We start from the raw sequence: 11,244 nt of genomic DNA, 5'->3' as shown, positions 1-11,244 counted from the left end.
TTATTTGATCCATAAAGTCTGAAACTCAAATAGAAATCCTGATGTGACCTTAAAGCAGAAAGACGGATTTCATCCTGAAGCTTCCGTTAACTTCCATTTAAAGACGCTTCAATCTCCAGTATTTAAAAAAAAAAAAAAATTGTTCATTTTGAGCTCATTTGTTGTAAATTCTGTTATTTTTTCTCCAAATTTCTTCAATATTTTTCTGTCTATCAAGTCATTAACCTTGAAAGTGAACCCTGCCAACATAAAGGTGCAAATAATAAACTTTGTGCATTTTTTAATGTAACAACAGCCTCATTTATGAATAATTAATACATGTTATGCCTGACAGAAAAATAAAAAAAACAGGTTTGAAATCAGCGTCCACTTATTTTAGTTTGTGGGACAAAAAAATGTAAAAATTAAAATTGGTTCCCAGTTTTATCCATAAATCTCCAATTTATTACTTATAAGTGAATAAAATGTCAGAAAATAAGAAGACGCTCGTTAACATGTTGAAATGTCTCGTTTTGTTTGATGATAAAAAAACAGACGTCGAGTTTCTGATCACAGGAAACTGAGAAATATAGAAATAAATGAATGTATATTTAATATTTATTTTTTACTGCTATTTTATTGCTGTTTATTATTCTATTATTATCTTATTGCTTCCTGTATGCTGCTGTAGCGAAAAAAAATTCCCCTCGGGGATTAATGAAGTAACTACCTAACCTAACCTAACTTAACCTAACCTAACCTAACCTAACCTAGAGTTACAGAAAATGTCTTTTTATTGTTTGTTTGTCTCGTCTGCAGGAGTCGCAGCCTGCGGACGCCGGCCAACATGTTCATCATCAACCTGGCCGTCACAGACCTGCTGATGTGCATCACGCAGGCACCGATCTTCTTCACCACCAGCATGCACAAGAGGTGGATCTTTGGAGAGAAAGGTACGGAACATTCAGAGGATCCTCATGTCAAGCAGAACGTTCCTCCTCCTCCTCCTCCTCCTCCTCCTCAACCTCATCTTCCTCCTCCTCCTCCTCCTCCTCCTCAACCTCATCTTCCTCCTTGTCCTCATCCTCCTCCTCATCCTCATCTTCCTCCTCATCTTCCTCCTCCTCCTCATCTTCCTCCTCCTCCATCCTCCTGGAGGAGGAAGCTAAGAGATGTTCATCCTCTAATCTCCTCTCCGTCTGCAGGTTGTGAGCTCTACGCCTTCTGCGGTGCTCTCTTTGGGATCTGCTCCATGATCACGCTGACCGTGATCGCGGTCGACCGCTACTTCGTCATCACGCGGCCGCTGGCCTCCATCGGTGTGTTGTCACGGAAACGGGCCTTCCTCATCCTCTCGGTGGCCTGGCTGTACTCGCTGGGCTGGAGCCTGCCGCCGTTCTTCGGCTGGAGTGAGAACGTGCACACACACACACACACACACACACACACACACACACACACACACACACAGAGACACACACACACACACACACACACACACACACACACACACACACACACACAGACACACACACACGTTATGTTGGTTTAAAGCACGTATTTAAAATAATCCCTCATTCATTAGAAAAGAAGATTCAAGAAGACCTGTTTTTGGGGGCGTGTCTGTTTGATTGACAGGCCTGTGGTGCAGTCAGGTTACAGCTATCCTCCATCTCTTCTTAAACCTAATTACGTGATTTTGAATCATGTTCATTTTGGTTTTCAGAAAAGTCTAAACCTCTCTGGTGTCTCGAGCTCGGCAGGAATCTGTTCTGATCCAACTGATTGTTCGTTGATCCTCTGAATCCGTCCGATGGTCCGTTGCGTTCAGGTTCCTTCTGAGTGCTGCAGCTGCTTTTCATTCTCAGCGTCTCACTTGTTTTTATTGAATGATCGTGAGCAGAAACACATTAAATCTTCCTCCGTCTGATGCACAAAGTGTTTCGGAGCATAAATCCAGTCTGCAGCTTGTTTTTCGACCGTTCGTCTGTTTTTCTGAGAACTGAATGTTCAGATGAGACGAAGGAAAATATTTTTCCACCTCTGATGTCTTCAGGAAGATGATTCAGGACTTTACGGGCTCCAATTTTATTTCTGCAATATAAATACATTTAAACACGGAAACACAAGGAATTTGCAGGTCTTATATTTCCTTTAGAAAAAGAACAGCAGCAGTAACTTTTGGTTTTTATTTGACCTTTATTTAACCAGGTAATATCAATTGAGAACCAATTCTCATTTACAATGATGACCTGTCAGCACAGTCCACAGACCTGAGGTGCATGTTTTTGGATGATGGGAGGAAGCCGGAGAACCCGGAGAGAACCCACGCAAGCACAGGGAGAACATGCAAACTCCTCACAGAAAGGCCCAGGACCGGATTCGAACCCAGAACCTTTTTGCTGTGAGGCGACAGTGCTAACCACTGCACCACCGTGCCGCCCTGTTGTTGAGTTCTTCGTTTTAACAGAAACTCAATGAACAGTGTTTTTAATGAATCCAGCTGTCTGTCTGTTTCTGGGTCCCAGTTCGTTGTTCGTCCCATTTCTCAGGAACTCCTGGAAGGAATTCCTCCAAATTTGGCACAACCATTATTTGGACTGAAAGAAGGGGGTCAAAGGTCACTGTGAATTGACATATCACATCTGTGGCCGTAACTCAACAATTCATTCAATACGACAACATTTCACACACCTGTGTAACTCAGAAAACCAGCAGCAGGTTGGAGTTTTGTTATTTTGAGTCTCTTTGTAGTTGTTTTGTGAATCTGAAAGTATTTTAAAAATGTGTAAATACCAATGAAATTGTTTATTTTGGAATAAGCTCTTGAGACGCACCGTCTCGTTTTCACGGGGTTTCCATGATACGTAGAACACGGACCAAGACACGGACCAAGACCAAGTTACAGCTCGCTAAATAACGATATCAGACTCAAACTAAACAAAATGTAGGTTTTATTGTTTGTTTTCTACGTGGGAATAAAAAGTTCTTGAACTGAAAACTGAAGGAACACGAAGCTCTCGGACACATTAACTCTGAGATTTAGTGATTGCAGGTGTTTTTCTGTGACATCATCCTCCTGATCTGAACATAAACACCTTTGAAGCATCATCAGAGACACTAAAACCGTCTTCTTGTCCGTCTTCCTGTCTGTCCACCAGGCGCCTACGTCCCGGAGGGCCTGCTGACTTCCTGTACGTGGGACTACATGACCTTCACCCCGTCGGTGCGAGCGTACACCATGCTGCTCTTCATCTTCGTCTTCTTCCTGCCGCTCTTCATCATCATCTACTGCTACGTCTTTATCTTCCGCGCCATCCGCTCCACCAACCAGTCAGTTCACCTCCTGATTCTACTCCTTTATTTACCAGATGAAAGTACTGCAGACGAACGTGGACATGATGGGATGTTGTCAAGTTTCATTTTGAAGATGAAAAGTAACGGATTAAATGATTAGCTAACTATTTACAAGGTTTAGAAAACAACGTAATCGATTACTTTCAGGTTACTTTTAGCTGGAAATGGCCTAATGTAGCTATCGGGCTAAATAGTTAGTGAAATCTATTAAATAGCTATCATTAAACAGTTAGCTAAACATAATACATAGTTTGCTGTAAGTACTATATAAAATAAGAAATACTTATCTTAAAGTAGCCGAATGGTTAGCGAACAGATTACAATGTTTAATCTATTACTAGTTTACATCGTTAGCCAAACATGATAGAATTTAGCTACAGTTAGCTAAAACTATAAATAGCAAAAAGTTTCAGGTTGTGTTCAATAGTTCGTTAAATGTAATAGTTTGCTGAACGTGATCGATGAGTTACCGAAAACCAGCGTCCATTTTGGCACCTGATTTTCATTTGAGTCTTTTGACGAAAATGTGTTTTTGTTTAGAGTCAAACTTTAGTCGTTTAACTTTTGTTTGTTTTATCACAAAAACTTAAAAACATTTCAATCTAATTTCTGCATTTTTTAAAATTCGTATCTTCTGAACATTTTGATGGAGCTGAAAACATCCGGTGAGTCGGTGTCCTAACAGGTGAAGCTCAGCCTCTCTGTCTGCCTGTCTGTCTGTCTGCCTGTCTGTCTGTCTGTCTGCCTGTCTGTCTGTCTGCCTGTCTGCCTGTCTGTCTGTCTGTCTGTCTGCCTGTCTGCCTGCCTGCCTGTCTGCCTGTCTGTCTGTCTGCCTGTCTGTCTGCCTGTCTGTCTGTCTGTCTGCCTGTCTGCCTGTCTGTCTGTCTGTCTGCCTGCCTGCCTGCCTGTCTGTCTGCCTGCCTGCCTGCCTGCCTGTCTGACTGTCTGTCTGTCTGTCTGTCTGCCTGCCTGCCTGCCTGCCTGCCTGCCTGCCTGCCTGCCTGTCTGCCTGCCTGCCTGCCTGCCTGCCTGCCTGCCTGCCTGTCTGCCTGCCTGCCTGCCTGCCTGCCTGTCTGCCTGTCTGTCTGTCTGTCTGTCTGCCTGTCTGTCTGTCTGCCTGCCTGTCTGTCTGTCTGCCTGCCTGTCTGCCTGCCTGTCTGCCTGCCTGTCTGTCTGTCTGTCTGCCTGTCTGTCTGTCTGTCTGTCTGTCTGTCTGCCTGTCTGTCTGCCTGCCTGTCTGTCTGTCTGTCTGCCTGTCTGTCTGTCTGTCTGCCTGTCTGTCTGCCTGTCTGTCTGCCTGCCTGTCTGTCTGCCTGTCTGTCTGTTTTCAGGGCGGTGGGGAAGATCAACGGCAGCACTCGAGACTCGATGAAGAGTTTCCATCGGCTGCAGAACGAGTGGAAGATGGCGAAGATCGCTCTGATCGTCATCCTCCTCTACGTGGTCTCCTGGTCTCCGTACTCCTCCGTCGCTCTCACCGCCTTCGCCGGGTAAAAACGCTCAAAACAAACCAGTTCCTCCGATGCCGACTGACCGAGCCCTGCGATTGGCTCCCGGCCTGCTCGGCGACATCGATGAAGCTGAGTTGAGTTTGTTCTTCCTGCCGTAGGTACGCCGACATGTTGACTCCCTACATGAACTCTGTTCCCGCCGTCATCGCCAAGGCTTCGGCCATCCACAACCCCATCATCTACGCCATCACACACCCGAAGTACAGGTAACCCCCCGTCACCGATCTACCGGCGGGCCGACGCCTCCGTTCGGTTCGGACCCGTCGATCGACCCACCGATCTCCGTCTCTTCAGGGTGGCGTTGGCCAAGTACATCCCGTGTCTCGGCGTCCTGCTGTGCGTTCATCCTCGCGACATCCGCTCCGGCAGCAGCAGCTTCATCTCGACGCGCCGCTCCACCGTGACCAGCCAGACCTCCGACATCAGCAGCCAGTTCAGGCGGCAGAGCACCGGCAAGTCCCGCCTCTCGTCCGTCTCCGACAGCGAATCGGTAAGCTGCAAAACGGTTCGCTTACGTAGCGGAAGGCGGGAAGAAGCCGTTGTTATTAAGGAGAGGTTCAGGTGTGCGTACGAAAGTGTGTTTTTATCGGCAGGGTTTGACCGACACCGAGGCCGACCTGTCCAGCGTGGGCTCCAGACCCGCCAGCCGCCAGGTCTCCTGTGACATCAGCAGAGACACCGCCGAGCTGCCCGACTTCAAATCCTCCAGCTTCAAGTCCAAGATGAAGAGTCACGACTCAGGCATCTTCGAAAAGGTGAAGTCGGTCATACGCCATCTAAAACCAAGTCGTAAGCTATAAGCAACACTTTAAATGGTGAGCTAAAAGTCATGAACTTCAGGTTCATCTGCTGCTGTTGTGCTTTTCAGATTAGTTTCTCTTCCTTATGATCTTAATCATCGACTGGATTATTAATTTTTCCTCTTTAAATTAAAATTTAATTTAATATATCAACTGTCAAAGAGGAGGTCTTCATGTCTATTATTGCGGGCTGACGTCCATTTCTATGTTTCCTTCCAGACGTCCAATGACACTGATATCTCCATGGCGGGGGTCAGTGAACGCAACAGCGTCCCAAATGTGAGGACCGTCTCTTTGTTGTTGTTTTGTGTCTCTTTGTGTTGTTTTGTGTCTCTGTGTTGTTTTGTGTCTCTTTGTGTTGTATTGTGTCTCTTTGTTGTTGTTTTGTGTCTCTGTGTTGTTTTGTGTCTCTTTGTGTTGTCTTGTGTCTCTTTGTTGTTGTCTTGTGTCTCTTTGTTGTTGTTTTGTGTCTGTGTTGTTTTGTGTCTTTGTGTTGTTTTGTGTCTCTTTGTTGTTGTTTTGTGTCTCTTTGTGTTGTTTTGTGTCTCTGTGTTGTTTTGTGTCTCTTTGTTGTTGTTTTGTGTCTCTTTGTGTTGTCTTGTGTCTCTTTGTTGTTGTCTTGTGTCTCTTTGTTGTTGTTTTGTGTCTCTTTGTTGTTGTTTTGTGTCTGTGTTGTTTTGTGTCTTTGTGTTGTTTTGTGTCTCTTTGTTGTTGTTTTGTGTCTCTTTGTGTTGTTTTGTGTCTCTTTGTTGTTGTTTTGTGTCTCTGTGTTGTTTTGTGTCTCTTTGTGTTGTCTTGTGTCTCTTTGTTGTTGTCTTGTGTCTCTTTGTGTTGTTTTGTGTCTCTGTGTTGTTTTGTGTCTCTTTGTGTTGTCTTGTGTCTCTTTGTTGTTGTCTTGTGTCTCTTTGTTGTTGTTTTGTGTCTCTTTGTTGTTGTTTTGTGTCTGTGTTGTTTTGTGTCTTTGTGTTGTTTTGTGTCTCTTTGTTGTTGTTTTGTGTCTCTGTGTTGTTTTGTGTCTCTTTGTTGTTGTTTTGTGTCTCTGTGTTGTTTTGTGTCTCTTTGTGTTGTCTTGTGTCTCTTTGTTGTTGTCTTGTGTCTCTTTGTTGTTGTTTTGTGTCTGTGTTGTTTTGTGTCTTTGTGTTGTTTTGTCTCTTTGTTATTGTTTTGTGTCTCTTTGTGTTGTTTTGTGTCTCTTTGTGTTGTCTTGTGTCTCTTTGTTGTTGTTTTGTGTCTCTGTGTTGTTTTGTGTCTCTTTGTGTTGTCTTGTGTCTCTTTGTTGTTGTCTTGTGTCTCTTTGTTGTTGTTTTGTGTCTGTGTTGTTTTGTGTCTTTGTGTTGTTTTGTGTCTCTTTGTTGTTGTTTTGTGTCTCTTTGTGTTGTTTTGTGTCTCTGTGTTGTTTTGTGTCTCTTTGTTGTTGTTTTGTGTCTCTTTGTGTTGTCTTGTGTCTCTTTGTTGTTGTCTTGTGTCTCTTTGTTGTTGTCTTGTGTCTCTTTGTTGTTGTTTTGTGTCTCTTTGTTGTTGTTTTGTGTCTGTGTTGTTTTGTGTCTTTGTGTTGTTTTGTGTCTCTTTGTTGTTGTTTTGTGTCTCTTTGTGTTGTTTTGTGTCTCTTTGTTGTTGTTTTGTGTCTCTGTGTTGTTTTGTGTCTCTTTGTGTTGTCTTGTGTCTCTTTGTTGTTGTCTTGTGTCTCTTTGTTGTTGTTTTGTGTCTCTTTGTTGTTGTTTTGTGTCTGTGTTGTTTTGTGTCTTTGTGTTGTTTTGTGTCTCTTTGTTGTTGTTTTGTGTCTCTGTGTTGTTTTGTGTCTCTTTGTTGTTGTTTTGTGTCTCTTTGTGTTGTTTTGTGTCTCTTTGTTGTTGTTTTGTGTCTCTTTGTGTTTTTTTGTGGGTTTATTATATGTTTTTCTCTGACAGATGGGAGATTTCACCGACGGACACGTGATGAGAGGAACAGTTGGTCGGATCCCGAGCATCGTCATCACCTCCGAGTCCAGCCCCTTCCTTCCCATTGGACGAAACGGCTCCCGTACGGCCCGACCCAAGACAGGGAACACCAGCTCGGGGGCGGGTTCAGGGTAAAGCCCCGCCCTCCGGGCCATGTGACCAGCTCACCTGTCAGATATTAAGAGATGTGAGTTCACCTGAAGCTCAGAATCAAACAAAGCCATCAGAAAGAATCATTTGATTTTTAATTTATGGAAGTTTTCTACCAAATAACTTCATACATTTTTTTCCAGCTTTCTTTGAGCTTTTTAGATTTTAGTCCTTACACAGTAGACTTTACATTTTAACTGATGAAGTAACGACAGGTTGCTTAAAGAACAACTTTACACCTGTTACACCTCAGTGGAGCCAAAACTCCTTAAAATCAATTAAAAATGCCATCACAGGTGTTTTGTGCACTAATGAGCAGCCACACAGGTGAGGAGGTCCAATCAGAGAAAAGAGCGGCTGTAAAATCCATTTGTACATCGACTGTGTCAAATAAAGCCAAACACAGCTGAAGGTGGATTTTTTTTTTTACTTTAAATTTATCACAAAGAAAATCCGTCTGCATTTATTTTTTCTGTCTCTGATTCTGACGGATAAAAAAACACGTAAAAGTTGTATTTTCCTCTTCAGGTGAGTTGCTGCGAGGCAGGTGAAGGTCCATGAGCCTCTTTTAGCACAAATCTTCTCGTGTTTTGGGGTAAAAAAGAAAAAGTATGAATACGTCGAGACGGCCGTCGGTGTTGAAACGGACATTTCTTGCGGCGTATTTGGTGATTCTTCTGTAAACACTGTGGTTTCCTGTTTGTGTTCTTCTTCCCTTTTGATTTATTTATCGGTGTTTTCCAGCTCAGTTCCTCAGTGACGCGGCAGGTCGAACGCTTTTCTGGTTCTGCTAGTTTAAGATTGCTACAATAGCTTAAACCCAAATTTCAGTTTAAAAAAACAAAGGCTGGGCTAGCGTTAGCAGTGAACATGTTAGCAGCTCCCACATAACGTTCGCTAAACACAAGAAGTTTCTCTTAAAAGTTTAAAATATGAACAAGAAGTAAGAAACCAACCTCTGCTGTGTAACTAGCAGCCAAACGGTTAGCGTTAGCTTTGATTTAAAAAGTCCTTCCGATACCAAACTGTCCGTTTCTTTCTCCTCCGACGCCTGAAAGAAGAACTTTGTTTGAGGAACGAGAGACTTTCACTGTTGTGTTTTATTTCTTTTTCCATCGTATGTATTCTGGTGTTGTTTAGTTTAGTTTTTCTTTCAGTTCGTGTTTCTTTCTTTCCTTTTTCTGAATATTTGTGTGTTTGTGTATTTTGCCGAGCGGCGCCGTCGTGGAACGCGTTGTGACGTTTGTCGGCGTTCATGGAGGGACGTACGTCTCGAGGCGGTTCAGAGGGACGTACGTCTCGAGGCGGTTCAGAGGGACGTACGTCTCGAGGCGGTTCAGAGGGACGTACGTCTCGAGGCGGTTCAAAGGGACGTACGTCTCGAGGCGGTTCAGAGGGACGTACGTCTCGAGGCGGTTCAGAGGGACGTACGTCTCGAGGCGGTTCAGAGGGACGTACGTCTCGAGGCGGTTCAGAGGGACGTACGTCTCGAGGCGGTTCAGAGGGACGTACGTCTCGAGGCGGTTCAGAGGGACGTACGTCTCGAGGCGGTTCAGAGGGACGTACGTCTCGAGGCGGTTCAGAGGGACGTACGTCTCGAGGCGGTTCAGAGGGACGTACGTCTCGAGGCGGTTCAGAGGGACGTACGTCTCGAGGCGGTTCAGAGGGACGTACGTCTCGAGGCGGTTCAAAGGGACGTACGTCTCGAGGCGGTTCAGAGGGACGTACGTCTCGAGGCGGTTCAAAGGGACGTACGTCTCGAGGCGGTTCAAAGGGACGTACGTCTCGAGGCGGTTCAAAGGGACGTACGTCTGGAGGCGGTTCAGAGGGACGTACGTCTCGAGGCGGTTCAAAGGGACGTACGTCTGGAGGCGGTTCAGAGGGACGTACGTCTCGAGGCGGTTCAGAGGGACGTACGTCTCGAGGCGGTTCAGAGGGACGTACGTCTCGAGGCGGTTCAAAGGGACGTACGTCTCGAGGCGGTTCAAAGGGACGTACGTCTGGAGGCGGTTCAGAGGGACGTACGCCTCGAGGCGGTTCAGAGGGACGTACGTCTCGAGGCGGTTCAAAGGGACGTACGTCTGGAGGCGGTTCAAAGGGACGTACGTCTCGAGGCGGTTCAAAGGGACGTACGTCTCGAGGCGGTTCAAAGGGACGTACGTCTGGAGGCGGTTCAAAGGGACGTACGTCTCGAGGCGGTTCAAAGGGACATACGTCTGGAGGCGGTTCAGAGGGACGTACGCCTCGAGGCGGTTCAAAGGGACGTACGTCTGGAGGCGGTTCAGAGGGACGTACGTCTCGAGGCGGTTCAGAGGGACGTACGTCTCGAGGCGGTTCAGAGGGACGTACGTCTCGATTGTAACGCAGCTCTCGATAAGCCGGTCGCTCGTGTTGGTTTGCGTGAAGTTTTTCTGTAAACGTCCCCAAAGAGTCTTTTTCTGAACGTTCCTGTAGAATAACTCACGACTTTGTGTTGGGAGGAAAAGTTCTCATTGATTCGACCGAGTCTGAAAACAAACAGATAAACTGAAAAGTGACACGACACACGAAGTAAAAGCTGAATGGAACCTGGTTCAGCTGCTAATTCCTAAATAGAACAACGAAACAGACTTGAATGGTAAATTGAGTCGTTAATATGTTTGAAGTGATAAATGTTGATATAAAATTACCGAAAACAAATCAAGATAATTTAACGAAACGGAATTGTGGCTAACGGATAAACTGAGTCGTTATTGCTAACGTTAATCTGTTAATGTTTTAATGGATGAAATAAAACACGACTGAACCTGAATATCCTCATTCAGGTTCAGTCGTGTTTTATTGAGATGCAGAATTAAAACCATTTGTTGAAAAGCACCAAACTATTGAAGCTGTTGAACTAAACCGTTACCGAGTGGAACGAAGCTGAACGTAAACCGTCACGTTTTAGGAGCTAAACTGTGAACAAAGCTTCAGCTAAACTGTAACTGCAGCAAACTACAGCATAATTAAGTCTAATTAATATAATTAATTAAACTGGACCAATTTCTAACTGTCAGATAAACTGGATTGAAACGTTGTAGCTGCTAACGAACCTGAACGTCGTTTTAAATTCAACTGAAATGTTTTTTATATTTTGCTTTAATATTGAGAAACAGACAGAAAAGATGAGCAGAAAGAAATGGTTTGTAAAACGGGAGTTAAACTTCACTATTAGTGAAACTAAAATGTGAATGTTTGAGCGGTTTCATGGTGCGACGGGTTCCCAGCAACACGTTTAATAATTGATTCACATCTTAAACTTGTAAAACTTCCTGAAACCTACAGGAAGCACGGACGTCCTGTCGGCCGCACCGAAACCACGATGCAGTAAATCCTCACGACTGGGTTTCATATACACCAATAAAACTGAATATAAATGCAGGTGTTGGATATATTAGTTATTGTGTGTTAAAGTTTCTGTTCTCAAAGACTGTTTGAAAACAGGAAGATGATTTATTGTAGATTTGTTACTCCTGTTTACTTCAGTGT

The 11,244-nt window shown here is 44.5% G+C and overlaps 1 protein-coding gene across 1 annotated transcript in view; it reads left to right on the top strand.

The window, feature by feature from the left end:
- LOC138215205 (melanopsin-A-like) overlaps nt 1-8,889 on the top strand; it is a 19,564-nt gene extending 10,675 nt beyond the window's left edge. Inside the window, exons 3-11 of the mRNA XM_069177237.1 lie at nt 799-932; nt 1,185-1,388; nt 3,141-3,312; nt 4,668-4,826; nt 4,946-5,053; nt 5,142-5,337; nt 5,441-5,602; nt 5,867-5,926; nt 7,555-8,889. Of these exons, the coding sequence (XP_069033338.1) occupies nt 799-932; nt 1,185-1,388; nt 3,141-3,312; nt 4,668-4,826; nt 4,946-5,053; nt 5,142-5,337; nt 5,441-5,602; nt 5,867-5,926; nt 7,555-7,719 (1,360 nt within the window). The 3' untranslated portion in view covers nt 7,720-8,889. The remainder of the gene's footprint in view (nt 1-798; nt 933-1,184; nt 1,389-3,140; nt 3,313-4,667; nt 4,827-4,945; nt 5,054-5,141; nt 5,338-5,440; nt 5,603-5,866; nt 5,927-7,554) is intronic.
- Nucleotides 8,890-11,244: the final 2,355 nt, after the last annotated feature.

The sequence above is a fragment of the Embiotoca jacksoni genome, unplaced genomic scaffold, assembly GCF_022577435.1.
Source record: "Embiotoca jacksoni isolate LCO1_2020_lvr unplaced genomic scaffold, fEmbJac1.0.p SCAF_70, whole genome shotgun sequence".
NCBI lineage: Eukaryota > Metazoa > Chordata > Actinopteri > Embiotocidae > Embiotoca > Embiotoca jacksoni.
The sequence above is the reverse complement of the archived record's forward strand: the minus strand, read 5'-3'. Positions and strand labels throughout refer to the sequence as shown.